Source organism: Mobula hypostoma, chromosome 2 (assembly GCF_963921235.1).
Source record: "Mobula hypostoma chromosome 2, sMobHyp1.1, whole genome shotgun sequence".
Classification (NCBI taxonomy): domain Eukaryota; kingdom Metazoa; phylum Chordata; class Chondrichthyes; order Myliobatiformes; family Myliobatidae; genus Mobula; species Mobula hypostoma.
The window spans coordinates 193,128,664-193,149,201 of record NC_086098.1 but is presented as its reverse complement, the minus strand read 5'-3'; the positions used below and the strand labels follow the sequence as shown (position 1 = coordinate 193,149,201).

Sequence of the window (20,538 nt, the reverse complement as noted above, 5' to 3'; positions counted from 1 at the left end):
GTGGGACACCACTAGTCACAATCTTCCAATCTGAATGTACTCCCTCCACCACCACCCTCTGCCTTCTGCAGGCAAGCCAATTCTGAATCCACCTGGCCAAACTTCCCTGGATCCCATGCCTTCTAACTTTCTGTATAAGCCTACCGTGTAGAACCTTGTCAAATGCCTTACTAAAATCCATATAGATCACATCCACTGCACTACCCTCATCTATATGCCTGGTCACCTCCTCAAAGAACTCTATCAGACTTGTTAGACACGATCTGCCCTTCACAAAGCCATGCTGACTGTCCCTGATCAGACCATGATTCTCTAAATGCCTATAGATCTTATCTCTAAGAATCTTTTCCAACAGCTTTCCCACCACAGACGTAAGGCTCACTGGTCTATAATTACCTGGACTATCCCTACTACCTTTTTTGAACAAGGGAACAACATTCGCCTCCCTCCAATCCTCCGGTACCATTCCCGTGGACAACGAGGACATAAAGATCCTAGCCAGAGGCTCAGCAATTTCTTCCCTTGCCTCATGGAGCAGCCTGGGGAATATTCCGTCAGGCCCTGGGGACTTATCTGTCCTAATGTATTTTAACAACTCCAACACCTCCTCTCCCTTAATATCAGCATACTCCAGAACATCAACCTCACTCATATTGTCCTCACCATCATCAAGTTCCCTCTCATTGGTGAATACCGAAGAGAAGTATTCATTGAGGACCTCGCTCACTTCCACAGCCTCCAGGCACATCTTCCCACCTTTATCTCTAATCGGTCCTACCTTCACTCCTGTCATCCTTTTTTTCTTCACATAATTGAAGAATGCCTTGGGGTTTTCCCTTACCCTACTCGCCAAGGCCTCCTCATGCCCCCTTCTTGCTCTTCTCAGCCCCTTCTTAAGCTCCTTTCTTGCTTCCCTATATTTCTCAATAGACCCAGCTGATCCTTGCTTCCTAAACCTCATGTATGCTGCCTTCTTCCTCCTGACTAGATTTTCCACCTCACTCGTCACCCATGGTTCCTTCACCCTACCATTCTTTATCTTCCTCACTGGGACAAATTTATCCCTTACATCCCGCAAGAGATCTCTAAACATCGACCACATGTCCATAGTACATTTCCCTGCAAAAACGTCATCCCAATTCACACCTGCAAGTTCTAGCCTTATAGCCTCATAATTTGCCTTTCCCCAATTAAAAATTTTCCTGTCCTCTTTGATTCTATTCTTTTCCATGATAATTATAAAGGCCAGGGAGCGGTGGTCACTGTCCCCCAGACGCTCACCCACTGGGAGATCTGTGACCTGACCCGGTTCATTACCTAGTACTAGATCTAGTATGGCATTCCCCCTGGTCGGCCTGTCCACATACTGTGACAGGAATCCATCCTGGACACACTTAACAACTTCTGCCCCATCTAAACCCTTGGAACTCAGCAGGTCAGGCAGCATTTATAGAAATAAATAAACAGTAAATGTTTCGGGCTGAGATCCTAGATCAGGACTAGAAAGGAAGTGGGAGGAAGCCAGTATAAGAAGTTGGGGGAGGAGAAAGAGAACAAGTTAGTAGGTGATAGGTGAAGCCAAATGGGTGGGGGAGGAAAGGAGGAGGAAAGAAGCAGGGAGGTGATGGGTGTAAAAGGTAAGGGCTGGAGAAGAAGGAATATGATAGGAGAGGAGAGTGGACCATGGGAAAAAGGGAAACAGGAGGGCACTGGAGTGGGGGGGGAGATGGGGTAGCTGATAGAGAGGGGAGCCAGAGTGGGGAATGTAAGAAAATGGAGGGGAAACGGGGATAATTACCAAAAGAGAAATTGATGTTCATGCCATCAGATTGGAATCCACCCAGATGGAATATGAGGTGTTCCTCCTCCAACCTGAGAGTGGCCTCATCTTGGCAGCAAAGGAGGCCTTGGGCCAACGTGTCAGAATTGGGATTGGAATTAAAAAGGTTGGCACCGGGCCATTCTGCTTTTTGCAAATGGAGTGAAGGTGCTTGACAAAGTGGGCCCACAGTCTATGTTGGCTCTCACCATTGTAGAGGAAGACACATTGGGAGCACTGGATACAATCAGCGACCCCACTAACAGTGGAAGTGTGGCCTCACCTGGATGGACTGTTAGGGACCCTGAATGAAGGTGAGAGAGCAAGTCAATGGGCATATGTACTCTGCTTGCAGGGATGTGCCAGGAGGAGATAAGTGGAGTGGGACAAATGGACAAGGGAATCATAGAAAACCTACAGCACAATTCAGGCCTTTCGACCCACAATGCTGTGCCGAACATGTACTTACTTTAGAAATTAACTAAGGTTACCCATAGCTCTCTGTTTTTCTAAGCTCCATGTACCTGTCCAGGAGTCTCTTAAAAGACCCTATTGTATCCGCCTCCACCACCGTCGCCAGCGGCCCATTTCACGCACTCACCACTCTCTGTGTTTTTAAAAAAAAACTTACTCCTCTGTACCTCCTTCCAAGCACCTTAAAACTGTGCCTTCTCGTGCTAGTCTTTTCAGCCCTGGGAAAATACCTCTGACCATCCACAGGATCAATGTCTCATCATCTTATACACCGCTGTCATGTCACCTGTCATCCTCCGCCACTTCAAGGAGAAAAAGCCGAGTTCACTCAATCTATTCTGTAAAACATGCTCCCCAATCCAGGCAACATCCTTTTAATTCTCTCTGCATCCTTTCTATAGTGTCCACATTCTTCCTTTAGTGGGGTGACCAAAACTCCAAGTGGGTCCTGATCATGGGAGTGGAATCATGGGAAGAGTAATCCTTGCGGAAAGTGGAGAGGGGAACTCTGTTTCCCCTACACCGATCAGTCCAGTAGGGGTGCCATCTCTCGCCGGCCCTTTTTGCCGTTGCGGTAGAGCCCCTTGCCTTAAAAATAAGAAGTCACCCAAATATTCTGGGTTTGAAAGTGGGAGGTATTGAAACACTTATTAGTTTATATGCTGATGATGTGATGCTCTACTTACAAAACTCAGAAAGGTCAGTTCCTCTTCTTCTAGATATAATCCCCTCTTTTAGCAGACTATCGGGATACTCAATCAATTGGACAAAAAGTGACTTTGTGCCCCTCTCCAATGACTACACGTGGGGTTTTTTGGAAAGTGTCCCTTTCAGAATAGTTAAAGATCACTTTACTTATCTTGGCTTGACAATCCCCAAAGATCCTAAATTAATATTCAAGTTAAACTTTGCGGAGTTTATTTCAAAACTTTAAACAGAATATAGAAGTTGGAAAACCCTACCTCTGTACATGATTGGTTGTATAAATTCAATTAAAATGGTTTCCCTTCCTAGGTTTCTCTATCTTTGTCAAAATCTCCCCATTTTTCTTACGTCAGCTTTCTTTAAAGAATTGGACTCCATAATATTGTCTTATATCTGGAATTATAAGAATCACAGGATTTTGAAAATTCATTTACAAAAGCCCAAGTCTGAAGGAGGGCTGGGATTACCTGTATTTAGACACTGTTATTGGGCTGTCAATGCTAGGGCTTTAATGTTTTGGCAACAGGGGGCTCCGGATAACCTAGCCCCTGGGGCTCCATTGTGGCTATGTATGGAGTCTAACTCTGTTGTCAATTCCTCCTTGCCAGCCATGCTGTTCTCTAAGTTAGAGAAGTCTTGGACTTCAAAAAGTTTGAGTTTTGTTTTGAAAAATTCCATCAGAATTCTAAATCAGATTAGGAGCGTTCTGAATTTACCAGAGACCTCTGTACAAACACCAATCTGTTTCAATCACTCCTTTCTACCCTCATGGTCAGATAAAACCTACCATGCTTGGAGGGAGAAGGATCTAGTTTCTATTGAAGACCTGTACATAGAGGGACAGTTTGCAACACTTAGTCTGCTGAAAGAGAAATTTGAGCGGCCTCATTTGCACTTTTTTCGTTACTTACAAATTAGACACTACATTCAATATAAGATTTGTAATTTTGAAATCCCTCCAGGAAACGTATGTTTTTTGATATTTTAAAGAACCCTCCTGACTCCAGGCATCTCATTTCTAAGTTTGTATATTTGTTTGATAATTACACTGTAGTATTTACTGTGAAGATTAGAGATGCCTGGAGAGAGGAGTTGGGCATTGAATTATCTGAAGCTGCCTGGGATAAGTGTTTGTCTATGATATAGGCTTGCTCTGTTAACAGCAGGCACCAACTGATCTAGTTTAAAGTTGTCCACCGTCTCCATTACTCTAAACTTAGATTACCCTTCTGTCTCGCCAATGTGTGATGCTGAGGGACGGAAGCTACGTTGTCACACACCTTTTGGTTTTGCCCATTACTGATTGGATTTTGGTCCAAAATATTCGACTGGTACTCAAATGCCTATAAAAGATCCTTCCTCTTGGAAGCTGGTCTCTCTATATTTGGCTGCTTGCAATCTACTATTTGTTTCCCTGCAGCCATACAACAGTCTCTGATGCTGGGGATGATTGTTGCCAAAAGACTTATCCTGAGGGAATGGAAATCACCTTCTCCCCCTTTCGGAGATGGGTGGCTGATATGATCTCAGTCATACAGATGGAGAAACTTAGGTTCTTGAGAACCAATTCAATTAAAAAATTTTCGGCTATCTGGGATCCATTTCTTGCCTACCTGGACGAAGCCGGGGGCGGATGAGCAATTTCCCCCCAGCTGGTTTCTCACGGCCCTCATTTGAGATTTAATGTTTAGTATTTTTGAGCACTTTGTATTATAGGCATCCCTCTAATGTTGTATCTCTTTTTTTTGCTTATTTTATTTTTATACATGTCTGAGCTGGTATATTCTTGTTGATTTCATTGTTTTTTTTTTGAAAATTTTGAAAATAAAGTATTTTTTAAAAAGTTAGTCGTTTGTTTACTTTTCACAATTGTTGAGCAGAGTTTAATAAATATTTATGTTTGTTTATATTTAAAAAAGAAAGTGGGTAGTGGTTGGGGGGGAGGTAAAGATGTGTTTGGTAGTAGCATCCCATTGAAGATAGTGGAAGTTCAGCTCAGTGCATCATTGGAATTAGCCTGTGTTTATTCTTCTCGTTGCCTCAGTAAAGCAGCCAGCATAGTCAATAACTCCACCCATCTCAGACATTCTCTCCCCCCACTCCCAACCCCCCAATCGGACAGAAGATGCAAAAGCTTGAAAGCATGTACCACCGTGCTCAAAGATAGCTTCTGTCCTGCTGTTATCAAACAACTAAATGGACATCTTGTATGATAAGGTTGGCATCGCGGTTTACCTCTTTATGATCTTGTACTTTATCGCTTCCTGCGCTGTACTTTTTCATAACATTTACACTTTATTCTGCATTCTTTTTGTTTTATCTTATTCCAACTCAATGCACTGTAATGATTTAAACAATGTGCAAGATATGCTTTCACTGTGTCTTGGTATACAGTGCTTATAAAAAGTAATCACCTGCCTTGGAAGTTTTCACATTTTAATTGTTTTGCAACATTGAATCACATTGGATTTCATTTGGCTTTTTCGACGCTGATCAACAGAAGAAGACTTGTGTCAAAGTGAAAACAGATCTCTACAAAATAATCTAAATTAATTACAAATATAAAACACAATTATTGATTGCGTAAGTAATCGCCCCCTTCAAGTCGGTATTTAGTAGATGCACCTTTGGCGGCAATTACAGGCTTAAGCCTGTGTGGATAGGTCTTTACATATGTGGACACTGCAATTTTTCCCCATACTTTACAAAACTGAACAAGCTCTGTCAGATTGCATGGGGATTGTGAGTGAACAGCCCTTTTCAAGTCCAGCCACAAATTCTCAATTGGATTGAGGTCTGGACTCTGACTTGGCAACTCCTGGATATTAACTTTGTTTTTAAGCCATTCCTGTGTAGCTTTGGTTTTATGCTTTGAGTCATTGTCTTGCTGGAAAACAATTCTTCTCCCAAGTCACAGATCTCTTGCAGGCTGCATCATGTTTTTCCTCCAGGATTTCCCTGTGTTTTGCTGCATTCATTTTACCCTCTACTTTCGCAAGCCTTCCAGGGGCTGCTGTAGTGAAGCATCCTGACAGCATTATGCAGCCACCACGTGTGCGGTGCTTGGCTTATGCCAAACATAGCGTTTAGCCTGATGGCCAAAAAGATCAATTTTGGTTTCATCAGACCATAGAACCTTTTTCAGCTGACTTCAGTCTTCCATATGCCTTCTGGCAAACTCTAGCTGTGATTTCATGTGGGGGGGGTTTTCCCAACAGTGACTTTCTCTTTGCCACTCTCCCATAAAGCAGCCAGGCAACAGTTGTTGTATGTGCAATCTCTCCCACCTCAGCGATTAAAGCTTATAACTCTTCCAGAGTTGTCATGGGTCTCTTGGTGCCCTCCCTCACTAGTCCCCTTCTTGCATGGTCACTCAGATTTTGAGGATGGTCTGGTTGGTTGTGCCATATTCTTACCATTTCTTGATGATTGACTTAACTGTATTCCAAGGGATATTCAGTGAGTTGGAAATTTTTATGTATCCATCTCCTGACTTGTGCTTTTCAATAACCTTTTTTGCAGTGTTGCTTGGAGTGTCCTTTTGTCTATGTGGTGTAGTTTTTGCCAGGTTACTAACACACCAGCAGTTGGACCTTCCAGATACAGGTGTATTTTTTTGAAACACTTTGACTGCACACTAATTATGTGACTTCTAAAATCAATTGGATGCACCAGTAATAACTTGGTGTGTCATATTAAAGGGAGCGAATACTTATGCAATCTGTTATTTTGTGTTTTATATTTGTAATTAATTTAGATAACTTTGTAGAGATCTGTTTTCACTTTGACAATGTTGATCAATGTCAAAAAAGGCAAATTAAATCCACTGAGATTTAATGTTGTATAACAAAACATGAAACTTCTTGGGAGGGGGGGTGAATAATTTTTATAGGCACTGTATGTGACAATAATAAACTAATATCAATAAGTTATACACCTGATAGAGGTGTCTAAGATGATGAGAGGCATTGATCATGTGGATAGTCAGAGGCTTTTTCCCAGGGCTGAAATGGCTGCCACAAGAGGGCACAGATTTAAGGTGCTTGGGAGTAGGTACAGAGGAGATGTCAGGTAAGTTTTTTTTACATAGAGAGTCGTGAGTGCGTGGAATGGTCTGCCGGCAATGGTGATGGAGGCGGATATGATAGGGTCTTTTAAGAGACTTTTGTATAGGTACATGGAGTTCAGAAAAATAGAGGGCTATGTAATTTCTCAGGTAGGGACATGTTCGGCACAACTCTGTGGGCCGAAGGGCCTGTATTGTGCTGTAGATTTTCTATGTTTTCTAAGTAAATCTCTGGAAAGTGCTTGCTGGATGGCAGGAAGGGAGGAGGGATAAAGCAGTAGTTTTGTCTCCTGAAGCTGTATCAGAATGACAGGAAATGGATACTGATGGCGAATGAACTGCTAACTAGAGTGTATTGGAGGGAATAACCCCATGTTCCTGTTCTCATTCCCCAATTTCTCACTTAGAACAAGCTTAGTGTCTCCTTTCATCATGTCCTTGTATCCCATCAGCATCCCCATTTGATGAATCTTCCCACATATTTCAATGCCTTCATTGTGAAGCTGCCACTTCATCTGGCATGGCTTAAAGTTTCAGTATGACTGTGAGGGAGTGGGATGCAATAATTTGCTCTTTCTCTGATGTGGGTGTTCTCCTTTTTTCCATAACTTGCTGATTTCTATGATTTTTCTGGAAGGGTGAGAGAGTAGTAGATTATCTTGTAATTTACAGTGCCCATAAACCTATCAAGTTGTGCATTTTTTTGAATGTGTGGAGAACCTGGAAAGTCAGGAAAATACAAATCTTGGGTGTTAGGAGGCAGCGGCTCAACTAGTTATACCATAGTCATTGTGTACCGTTATTCTGACCCATAAAAAGAACGCATATTATCATTTATTACAGAGAAAGATAAATGAATTAGCAACTAAATTGGAAAACAAGATTTTAGTTGGTAATTCCTGAATGCTTTATAACCATTCGGTGCAAGATTGACATATATGCTATGTTGCTAGAGGTTCTTTACTCCAGATGAGATCTTAAAGTAAGACTGTGTGCTAGTTCAGCTGAGGATTGGGGATCTATTGCAATCCTTTTTGATATTCTGTTATGTCCTAGCCCATGTATTTCTTTTCATGCAAGTTAATAAAATAATTAATTATTGTGAAATTGTGTTCTGGATCATAATGATGCTGCTGCTTGGGAATAGCGCCTGCATTCTTTTACTTTAAGGTGTATTGTTAAGATGGTCAGTTGTACTAAATACTACTTGCTAACCCCATCCCTCTCAAACATGTAGGTTTAAGACTCAGTGTTAGAGAGATGAATTTCTTCAGTGCAAAGAGATTTGTAAACATTTCAAATAAGATGCTATCCTAGAGAGAAAAACTAGTTCATAAGTGACCATAATACTAAAGCACAATCGTTTTCAGCATTTAATTGCATGATAAATTTCAAGCAGTTTCTTCTTGTAAGAATACAGTCTCCCATGGTTGGTGCTTTATGGTCTAGGTATTTTGTCTCATTACTTAATGTGATTTAGACTATTTATTCTTTGAACAATAATTGTAAAATCAAACTGAATTGTTATTTTTCACATTTTACTCCAGATCTAAAAACTGATGAGAATGGAAACTGTAATCTACCTGAGGCTGCAGGCTCTCTTCCCCAAGAGATTGATCCCAACAAAGAAAATGATGTGCTTTTTACATACTCAGTCCGTTGGGAGGTAAGCATAATGTTAGAAATCAATGGCCAGTATGGAGCTCTTGATGCAGTCTGTCTTGCATCATGATCACTGATTTAGTGATTCAGTTTTTAAAAAAAAACAAGATAGGCCATTTCAAAACTCTCTGTATCAGCAAGAAAGTATAAATTAAATAATATTGTGGAAAGTTGTAAAGTAAATATCATTAATGGTAACTTTGTTGTGAAAATTAATTGGGTTATTTTGGAAAGGAAATCTGCTCTTTCTCCTTTTTGACTCACAACAATGTGATTGACTCTTAGCTGCCCTTTGAAATTAGTTGGTTAGCCACTCACAATGTGTTAGAAGCAATTAGGAATGGGCAGTGCAGTGATAATGATAACATGCAAAGAGAAATGAATTATTTCTGCAGCATTTGCTCTGACTCATCTGCTTTTAATGGGATGACTCCAAACTTGGAATTATTTGGGAGGTTTTGTCAGTTTAAAGTCTGAGCCTTAAAATTAGAGGAATATGAACCACAAAGTCATGCGTGCTTATTTCATTTATGACGCACCAGAAAACATCTGCTTTTGTTTGTATGTATGAACATATGTCAACATGACCCGAAAGTCGTCTTGCAATTGACTTCTGTAATGCTAATCTGGTCCCTGGTTATTGTAAAAAGTTTTTTCAGACTTTGCAATAGAACGGTCACAAGTTAAAATCCTTGATATCAAGTTAAAATCCAGTCAGTTTATATTGTAATAATGTACAAATTTTTACATAATTTTCCACTTGTACGTTTAGAGTAGTCCTATTAAATGGGCATCTCGCTGGGACACCTACTTAACCATGAGTGATGTACAGATACACTGGTTCTCAATTGTGAATTCGGTAGTTGTAGTCTTCTTCCTTTCTGGTGAGTTGATTATTGTTAAGTTATTTAATTTTGTGGAAGAAATTATTATCTATCTATCTGTCTTGGGAGATATTTCCATTTATAGAGAAGTCCAAAACTCAGAGTTATAATTATAAGATAAACGCTACTAAAAATGATGAAGAATTATGAATGACCTCTTTAATGAATGAATAGTTAAAAATTTGAACTTCCTCAAGATAGGTTGGAAGTAAAAGATGTGCTTTCATATAAAAGGAAACAACCTTTGAGTCAATTAGATGAACATGGGTGTGAGAGGATTTATGTCCAGTGTTGGTCAGTTGAGATTGGTGGTTTGTTTCCATGCTGCATTCCCCATGTTTGTGAAGGGACTGTGTATCTATTTGACAATTAAAATTAAATTACAATTAACATATTTATAAAAGCAGCAGATTGGTTCTGAGGAACTTACGACATTTGCATAAAATATTTTGGTGCATCACATGGCTATGATACGTGTGTCTCCTGCACTTGAACTAAAAAAAAGCGTCTTTTTATAGAAATGCAATTTCTAAGCGAGAAAGATTGCACCTACATTTTTTTTTAAAACAAAGTATCATAAAATTCCAGGAGAGTATTTGGAGGTCCTAATGTTGATGTTTGGGCATTCACCATGGGTCTGATCCTTGGATTCACTGGAAAATTTATTATCCTACTATGTACTACCTAAAGTGAAGTGTATTAAAAGTATGTTGGAGTATTAATATGAATAACATCCAGTAGACAGAGAGCTTGTTAGACACCACCAAAGTTCTAAGCATTCCGGATTAACAGTTTTGCTGTTTTGAGAATACACTTGTGGAATATTTCAGATTGACTCCTCCACCTAATTTTAAAAGTGTGTTCCGCTTTTGCTGGCTAGTCTGTTCTTCGAGGCTTTTCCTAGGAAAATTCTGCTGCCAGTGCTGGCCATCTGCCATCATGAATTTCAATTAATACAATGTGTCAGAAATCGCAGACACCAGCAGTGGTTGGGTCATTTCAGGTCATATGGCAGCAAATGCATCCAGCCGCATACTCTCAAGGCAGCCATTTCAAAGGCAGCATGAAACAGGGAAAACAAACAACACTACACGTGCCTCCCATTTTCCAGTGGATGTAGTAACTATCTACTCTTGACAATGCCATTAAGATCAGTGTTAGCACCTTTTGAAAGTGGCTTAAAATACAATCCAAAGTGCGGTAGCCTGTTTGTATCAGTACAGGAAATTCTTGTCAGTGAAACACTGCAATTTCCTGATATCTTCGCTGTTGCTTCAAAACACACTTGAAAAAAGATGGCAAAATATTATGTAGAGAAGAGGAATTTCTAATGTTTTTTAACAAAATTAATCACTACCAACCCCTAATAACACCAAATGATAGGAAGGAAATTTATATCACAGGAAGAAAGCTTTTGGTATTTATACTGTAATGTTTTAGATCCTAATCCAGTTAATAGTTAATAGAATTAGATTGTCCGCTTCCACCACCATTTTCCAAATGGTGAGTATGAGTCCTTCACTGATCTAAACTCCTGACCTTCCATCCTTTTTAAACCCTCATAATTTTGTACAGTTCAATTTCCCATCAGTCTCCTCTCTCACAAGGCAAAGAACACCAATTTAATCGATCTCTCCTTGTAATTTGAATTCCCTGTTATGGCAATGCTCTTTTAAATCTTCTGTGCATTCTAATTCATGCAGTCACATCTCTCCACCTTCTATGGCAGCTGAAACTGCATGCAGTACTCCAGCAGTTGGTGTTTTCTATCATTGTGGTATGACTTCCCTTCAGTTATAATCTATCCCTCACCTAGCTTATCTATCTTGCTGCTTTCAGGAGACTTTTTTTTCTTTGGGAATGAGAGGCAACTTAATGGAGGCATACAAGATGACAAGAGGCATAGTATGGGCAACCAGGGCCTTTTTCCCAAGGCAGCAATAGCTAACACGAGAGGATATACTTCTAAGATGTTTGGAGGAAAGAATGGGGGTAGGATTTTTTTTCACAGAGTGTGTTAAATACATGGAATGCACTGTTGGGGGTGATGGTAGAGGCAGCGATATTAGGGACAATTAAGGGGCTCAGTCAAGTGAGTGAAAGAAAAAAAAAAGAGCTATGTGGGAGGAAAGGATTAATTTGATGATGGAGTAGGTTAAGATGAAGGGCCTGTATATTGCTATACTGTTCTATGTTTGCCTTCATACTGTATGTGGAATTCTGTAAGCTTGTCAACACTATTCCCTACAGGATTGTCAGCACTACTTCCTACCAGACCCTCAGCTATAAGATCTCTTATTAATCCTTCCACATTACCTATGACCAAATCTAAAATAACCCATTCCCAGCTAAGATCCACAGTAAATACCCCTAAGAAGCAATCTCTGATGCGCTCCACAAATTTCCCTTCCTTTGCCACCTTGTCAATTTTATTAGTCCAATCAATATCTAGATTAAGATCATCCATAACAATTCGTTTCCTCCTTGTATGCCATTTGATATTTCATAATTTATGCCTTGTTGTACTGTGAGACTGTTCTCGCATCTTTTCTCGCTATTCCTTATTTTCACCCAAATCGAAAGTACATCTCAATCCACTGCATCTATATCACTATTCAGCAATTCATTAATACCTTTCTTGATTAACAGTGCTCCCTACCTCTTTTTCCTATTTGCCTATTTGGAGCGTCAAATTATTTGGAATATTGAGTTGTCAGTACTTGTTAAATGTTTCTACTACGTGGCACTTTTATATCTGTTTATGATGCAAGTTCACAATCGTCACAATTACACCCTGCATTCAGATAAGGAGCCTTTAGTTTTTACAGTTTTTAATTTGGGTTCAGTTTCTACCACGCTTTTGTGTTTTCCCTTTTGATTTATTAAATCTCACATCACATTACTTGAACTGTTTCTTTCTCCCAACCCACCCTCACCTCTCAAACAGGCCCACACGCACAAATAGTTTAAAGCCATGGCTATGAGCCGAGTTGCACGATTTACCAGGACACTGGTCCCAGTAGTAGAGTCCAGGCGAAGCAGGTCCCAATTCAACAACTTAGTTTTTATAATGCCCTTTTATAGTGACCCATGAATGGAAGTCCATTTCTCCCTCACTCATTTTTAAGCCATATGCTTACTTATCTAATCTTATTTATCGTCCATATTTTTTATGTGTCTTGTGTAATAATCCAGTAGTTATTATCTTTGTGATCTTTTCTATTTTGTCATGAGCTGTTAATAATCCCTTTATTAAAATCACCTTCCTACATCTATTTTGACTATATAGACCGTGACAACTGGATTCTTTTTCTCCCACTCCAAGTTCTTCCCAAGTTAATCCCAAGTTAATGTCAGTTGAATGAGACATATCCATTGTACATTGGAAACACCCAATAAGACAAGTTCTCCTCTAGATGCTCAGCTCAACAAATGTAGTTTCTGCCTAAAGAGCATTCCTAATGAACTCTAGAAGAACATGGCTCTGTACCTTCATAAATGTGAGTGTTGAGGACAGGAGTTAGGATGTTATGTTGAAGATGTACAACACATTAGTGAGGCCAAATTTGGAGTATTGTGTGCAGTTCTGGTCAGCTACCTCCAGGAAAGATATCAGAAAGACTGAGAGTATAGAGAAAATTATCAAGGATGTTGTCAGGACTGAGTTATAGAAAAAGTTGAATAGGTTCAGACTTTTCCTTCAAGTGTAGGAAAATGAGGGAAGATTCAATAGCGGGATATGAAATTGTAAGGGGTTTCGATAGGGTAAATACAAGCAGGCACTTTTCCACTGGGGTTAGAACTAGAGGTCATGGGTTATGGGTGAAGGGTGAACTATTTTAAGGGGCCTCAGGAGGAAATACTATGCTTCGTTTAGGTGGTGATGCAAATGTGGATCAAGCTGCCAGTGGAAGTGGTGGATGCAGGTTCAATCACAACATTTAAGAGTGGTTTGGATAGATATGTGGATGGGAGGTGTATGGAGGGCCATGGTCTAGGTACAGGTCAACTGACAAGGCAAGATAACAATTCAGCACAGAGTAGGTGGACCAAATAGCCTTTTTTTGTGTGTAGTGCTCTATGATTCTGACTCTATAATGGGAATCTTCAGAAGACGTAGTCTTGTCCCAAATATCCGTGTGTTTGTGGATGTGTGCAAATGTTTAATTACTCATTCTTTCCTTGGGACCAGTATAGTTGGGATTATATCCATGGTGTTGGAACAACAATTGATATTGAAGCAGCACATAGAATTTTTATTTAATGATTAAGCTATGCAAACAAGATGGTCTTGCTTTTTCACAGTTAAAGTTTTATGGTTGTGCTGATTCTGCCAGTCACTTTTATCATAGAATTGTATAGCACAAATTAGCTCTTCAACCACATCCATATTAATCTTTCTCCCTGCCTGCACTAATCCCACTTTTTTATATCAGATCTATATTCTTAAATGCTTTGCCTATTTAAATATCTGTAAATGTCACTTAATGATTATATTCATCTTCATCTGTGGCATTGAATTCTGAATATTAACCACATTAAAAACAAAATTTTCCCTCAAATCCCCTTTAAAACACCTTTTTACCTTAAGCTATACCCCTTTATTTTTGATAAACCTACCATGGAGGAAAAAGGGCCTGACAATCTACCCTGTGTCACTTTTAATTTAATTTACATCCATTCGATCCCCCCCCCGCCTCCAGCCTCAGTTTACCCAAGAGAAAACAAACGCTGAAGATCTAACCTCTCTGAAACTGAACTCCTCCATTACAGGCAATATCCTAGTGAATCGCGTATGTACTCTCTCCAGTACAACTCATTTGGTGCTGTAGTGTAGCACCAGTACCTTGAACATCAACATCGTTATGAAATGAAACACATTTGCTTTTTGATACATTTCCTCTATCTGCTCAGATGTTTGAATTTTGAGAAGTAGCTATCAAGAACAAGTTTTTACAGATAATCATTTATTAAAATCCTATGTAATTTTCCCACATACTCTTAGAGAAGCACAATTCCATCTCTTGCTACTGCCTTGGTGTGATCATTGAGCTAAAATTAAAGCTCTACTCCAATAGTCTTTAAAAATATTAACATTAACTTCCATAAAGCCATATTATAAAAGTTTTCTTCTTTCCTCAGGGATTCTCAGCATGATAATCATTCGAACCCTCAGGAAGGACATAGCAAACTACAACAGAGAAGATGACATTGTATGTATTTTTCCCAGTGATCTAAAATTGAAGGTGACTGGGAATAGGAGTTTAAATTGTTAGTGTTTGCATTCTTTCCTTGCCTTGATTTAGGTTTAGATTTCCATTTTGCATATTCCATTCTTGAGAATATGGCTTTGTATATAAAATTTTTCCATACAGTATATTGCATCTTTATGCCAGAGAAGAAATCTATGATTCTTTTGCATTTTGGTACCTCTTACTTAAATCTTATGTTATTTAAACTGAATTTAAAAAATTAAAAAAGCAGGGAACTTCCGGTAGCGCTCATGGAGTGAAGTCGCGTTCTTGACTCGCTCCATTACCTCTGAGTTTTTTCTCTCTATGGTCAGCTATACTTTAATTAACTATTAAGGCATCAATTTTTACAATACTTTGAATTAAACTGAATTCTCTGACAATTGGATGATACTGAGATCGGCTATGTCTAAGAACGGGAAAGACGGCAAGGATGGTAAACCTCCGGTTAAACCGAAAGCTACGGATCTCCCTCCGACTGAATCACCGGTGACTTTGAAAGCGATATCGGAGTTAATTCAGAGGGAAATTTCAACCTCTGTTAGGGAGATGATTCGTACAGAAATTATGGGCTTTGTTAAAGACCTGATTCATACGGAAATCTCAACTAAGTTCCAGAAAATTGCCGATTTAATTGATAAGATGCAAACATGTATTGCGGAACATCAGTCGGCTATATCTGATCTTCAAAAATCCGCGCAACAAAGTGAGCTTAAGATGGGGAAAGTCGAAGAAACAATTAATGTAATGAAGAAGAAACTTGACTTTTTGACTTTTAAAAACTCTGACTTGGAATCTAGAATGCGACGGCAGAATTTACGAATGATTGGCGTCAGGGAAGCCGTGGAAGCTAACAACCCTATGAAATATTTCTCCCAACTTTTAAAAGATGCATTCCCTACTGTATTTCCTGACCAACCACCGCTACTGGATCGTGTTCACAGAATCCCATCATACTCGTCTAGGTCAGATAGACCTAGGCATGTTATCTTACGTTTTCATTACTTTCAAGACAAGGAGAGACTGTTTCGATTCGCTCGATCTAAAGGTTTCATTGATTTTTCGGATCTTAAGTTCCGATTCGTGGAAGATTTCAGTAAACCAATCTGGGACCAACGGGTCCGTTACAGATCCGTGATGTCGGAATTCTATAAGATGGATTTAAGACCAGCGCTGCTGTACCCTGCACGTCTAAGGATTCGCATGTTAGATGGAGCCCTTCGTTTTTTTGATTCTCTATCGGATGCCCAGAGTTATCTGGATCAACTTTCATCTTCAACATCTTAATTGCCTTTTTTTAATTTTCTCCGTTGATCGGAGGCTGTGAATTGGTTGGTTTTAACTTTTCTGTGCCCTATTTGGGCAGAAAAGTTTACTTTCGATTTCTTAATATGGCTGCTAAACTTTCTTTTTAACTGCGTCATTTCTTTCTTTTCCCAGGGGATTCTGGGTGGTTACTTCCCTTTTGTCATCTTACGTATTTCCTGTGCGGCCTTAAATTTTGTAGTTTTTTTTAAAATTTTATTCTGTTTTGCTTTTTATAATCATTTTATGTTAATAATCCTATTTTTTTTGTTGCTGTGTCTATTCATGAGTTTGAGGTTTATTGTGGTTTTTTTTTTAATATATACTTTCCGGCTTTTGTTCTGTTCTGTGTGTATTTTAATTGAGCTAACTTTTTTTTACTTATTTTTTTACTGTTTTACAATTAGCTGATCCTTTTCATATTTATACCTTTTTTTTAGGGAGCGTATACCGGAAGTCATGGGGGTAGTTTTAGCGCTTGCTTCTTTCTGGCGGGTCTGCTTTAGATTTCGCCTTGGGGTCTTGGGGTGGGGGGTGGTGGGAGGGGCTTCACGTTTTAGTTTGTTTCTCTTTGGGCTATATACATTACTGAAGTATTGGTTGCGTCCTTTTCCCTGGTATCTTTTGTATGTTCTGTTTCCTCTCCGGGTTTGTGGGTCGCGCCTATTGTCAATCCTCCTTGTTATGGGTTGACTTTAGGATTTATGGAGTCTATTATTAATTTTGTCTCCTGGAATACTAATGGTCTTAATCATCCTATTAAAAGGAAAAAAGTTTTTAAAGTGTTCCGGAGACTTAAAGCACAAATTTTATTTTTACAAGAGACCCATGTACGGAGGGGGGACAGACTACGTTTTTTCAAATTCTGGAAGGGACAACAATTTCATTCGAACTCCAATGCTAAGATTCGAGGCGTCTCTATTTTTATAGACTCCTCAGTTACTTTTATACAACAGGATATTATCTCTGATCCGAATGGTAGATTTTTATTGGTTAGTGGTTTACTATTTAATAAAAAAGTAGTTTTGGTTAATGTTTATGCTCCTAATATGGATTGTCCGGAATTTTATAAATCATTGTTTGATCAGTTTCCGAATTTGAACGAGTTTTCATTGATTTGGGGCGGAGATCTTAATACCTGTTTATCTCCAGCTTTGGACCGTTCGGCTCCTTTACGGACTTCACCTAATAAATCTGCAAATTTGATTAATTTTTTCCTTTCTGATTCTGGGTCGACGGACATTTGGCGTTTTCTGCATCCTCAGGAAAAAGATTTTTCCTTTTTTTCACATGTTCATCATTCCTATTCAAGAATTGATTATTTTTTCATTGATTCTCGTCTCATTCCTTCAGTGATTAAATGTGATTATGATTCTATAACCATTTCGGATCATGCTCCACTTAAGCTTTCTATTAAAATTATGGCCAATATACCAAACAATAGACAATGGCGTTTTAATTCGCTGTTGCTTCAGGACTCGGACTTTGTTAATTTTATGAATGAACAGATTGAGCTTTTTTTTACAATTAACCATACAGAAGATATTTCGGTTAACACTCTTTGGGACACTTTTAAAGCCTATATTCGGGGTCAGATTATTTCGTATTCCGTTGCTTTGAGGAAGAAACAGAAGCAGGAGGAGATGGCAATTGTGGACAAGATTAAAGAAATTGATAAGAAATATGTTATGGCTCCTTCTGAGGAGCTATACAAACAAAGAACTGAACTTCAAATGGAACACAGTTTACTACTCTCGTCCTCGATTGTAAACCAATTAAAGAAAACAAGAAGTGATTTTTATGTTCACAGTGATAAAATTGGCAAGCTGCTGGCTAATCAATTGAAATCTAATTATGTTAAATCTCAAATCAATCAGATTTATAACCAAAATGATCGATTGATATTGGATCATGTGGGGATTAATCAAACCTTTTGTGATTTTTATTCTTCTTTATATCAATCAGAGTCTCCTCGAGATTCTAAATATATGAATGATTTTTTAGATAAGTTAGACTTCCCTCAGATTTCACAGGATATGTCTTCTTTATTAGATACTTCCATTACAATGGATGAGATTAAGAATGTTATTTTTTCTATGAATCTGGGGAAAGCTCCTGGCCCTGATGGGTTTACCGTTGAATTTTATAAATGTTTTGCTTCTTTATTGATTCCTTGGCTCTATAAGGTTTTTGAGGCTTCTTTGAAACTTGGTAAACTTCCGGAATCTTTTAATAGAGCATCAATTTCTTTAATACTAAAGAAGGATAAAGACCCTGCTCAATGTGCATCTTATAGACCAATATCTTTATTAAATGTTGATTCTAAAGTTTTTTCTAAGTTATTAGCAAATAGACTAGAAAAAGTACTTCCTTCTATTATTTCGGAAGACCAAACGGGTTTTATTAAAGGTCGTTACTCTTTTTATAATATTCGTACATTGTTAAATATCGTTTATACTCCCTCACAAAATGTTCCTGAGTGTGTTATTTCTTTAGATGCCGAGAAAGCTTTTGATAGAGTAGAATGGCCTTATTTATTTAAGGTGCTTGAAATGTTTAATTTTAGCTTGAAATTTATATCCTGGATTAAACTGTTATATCACTCCCCTGTAGCCTCGGTTCGTACTAACTCCTTAAACTCACCTTTTTTTCCTCTCTTTCGTGGTACTCGACAAGGCTGTCCTCTTAGTCCCCTATTATTTGATATTGCATTAGAACCTCTTGCAATTGCTATTCGAGAATCTTCAAATATTACTGGGATAACTCGGGGATTAAAGTCCCATAAATTATCACTCTATGCTGATGATTTACTTTTATATATTTCTAATCCTGAGAGATCCATTCCTGCTGTTTTAGAGTTATTAGCACAATTTGGTCTTTTCTCAGGTTATAAATTAAATCTTAGTAAGAGTGAACTTTTTCCGATTAATAAACATCTTCCCTTATATTATAAATTTCCATTTAAATTGATTAATAATTACTTTTCATATCTTGGGATTAAAATTACTTGTAAACATAAAGATTTATTTAAGACTAACTTTTTACCATTAATAGACCATATTACTCAACTTTCATCTAAATGGTTTCCCTTATATTTAACTTTGATTGGTCGTATTAATGCAGTTAAGATGTTTTTTTTGCCAAAATTTTTATATGTGTTTCAGGCATTACCAATTTTCGTTCCTAAATCTTTTTTTGATAAAGTTGACTCTAAAATTTCTTCATTTATTTGGCAGAATAAGAATCCGAGACTGGGTAAAATACATTTACAGAAAGCTAAGAGAGATGGAGGTTTAGCATTACCTAACTTTAGATTTTATTATTGGGCTATTAATATTCGACATATGAAATTTTGGTTACTTGACCGGGACATACTATCTATTCCTAAATGGGTAGCATTGGAATTACAATCTGTTCAGGGTTATACACTTGGTTCTATTTTAGGTTCCTCTCTTCCTTTTGATTCGAAACGCCTTAAGCAGGTCTCTAACCCGATAGTTAAATATGCTTTGCGCATTTGGTTTCAATTCAGAAAATTTTTTGATCTTAATCAATTCGGGTTAGCGATTCCTATTTTAGGTAACATATTTTTTCCTCCCTCTTTTACGGATCGCGCTTTTCAAACTTGGAAGACTAAGGGTATTTTACGGTTTTTGGATTTATTTTTAGATGGTTCCCTTATGTCTTTTGAACAATTATCTAATAAATATAACTTATCAAGAATACATTTTTTTAGATATTTACAAGTTAGAAATTTCCTAAGTACTATACTTTCTTCCTTTCCAATGCTTCCTCCTATATATATTTTAGATTCGATAATTAACCTTAATCCATGTCAGAAAGGTGCATCGGCTATGATTTATAATATTATTATGAAACTTAGGAAAGCTCCATTTGATAAGATTAGGGTAGATTGGGAACAGGAATTGGGGCTTACCATTTCTGTGGATGATTGGGGGCAGATTTTACAATTAGTTAATACTTCCTCTATTTGTGCTAAACATTCCCTAATTCAATTTAAAGTGGTTCATAGAGCACATATGTCCAAAGATAAGTTAGCGCGTTTTTACTCGCATATTAATCCTTTCTGTGATAGATGTTCGGGGCAGATAGCCTCTTTAACTCATATGTTTTGGTCTTGCCCTACTTTGGAAACTTTTTGGAGAGATATTTTCAATATTATTTCTAAGGTATTAAATATAGATATCTCTCCTCACCCTATTACTGCTATCTTTGGACTACCTAAAATTTCTAGTAATCTTTCCCCTTCAGCCCGTAGAATGATTGCATTTCTTACTTTAATGGCGAAAAGATGTATTTTACAACATTGGAAAGAGCTTAATGCTCCAACTACCTTTTTTTGGTTTTCTC

General features: G+C 38.2%; 1 protein-coding gene across 1 annotated transcript in view; it reads left to right on the top strand.

Annotated features, from left to right (window-relative positions):
• Positions 1–20,538, top strand: part of tm9sf4 (transmembrane 9 superfamily protein member 4) — a 67,659-nt gene that overhangs the window by 20,334 nt on the left and 26,787 nt on the right. The window contains exons 7-9 of the mRNA XM_063041319.1: positions 8,612–8,730; positions 9,499–9,610; positions 14,753–14,823. Coding sequence (XP_062897389.1) covers positions 8,612–8,730; positions 9,499–9,610; positions 14,753–14,823 — 302 coding nt within the window. The remainder of the gene's footprint in view (positions 1–8,611; positions 8,731–9,498; positions 9,611–14,752; positions 14,824–20,538) is intronic.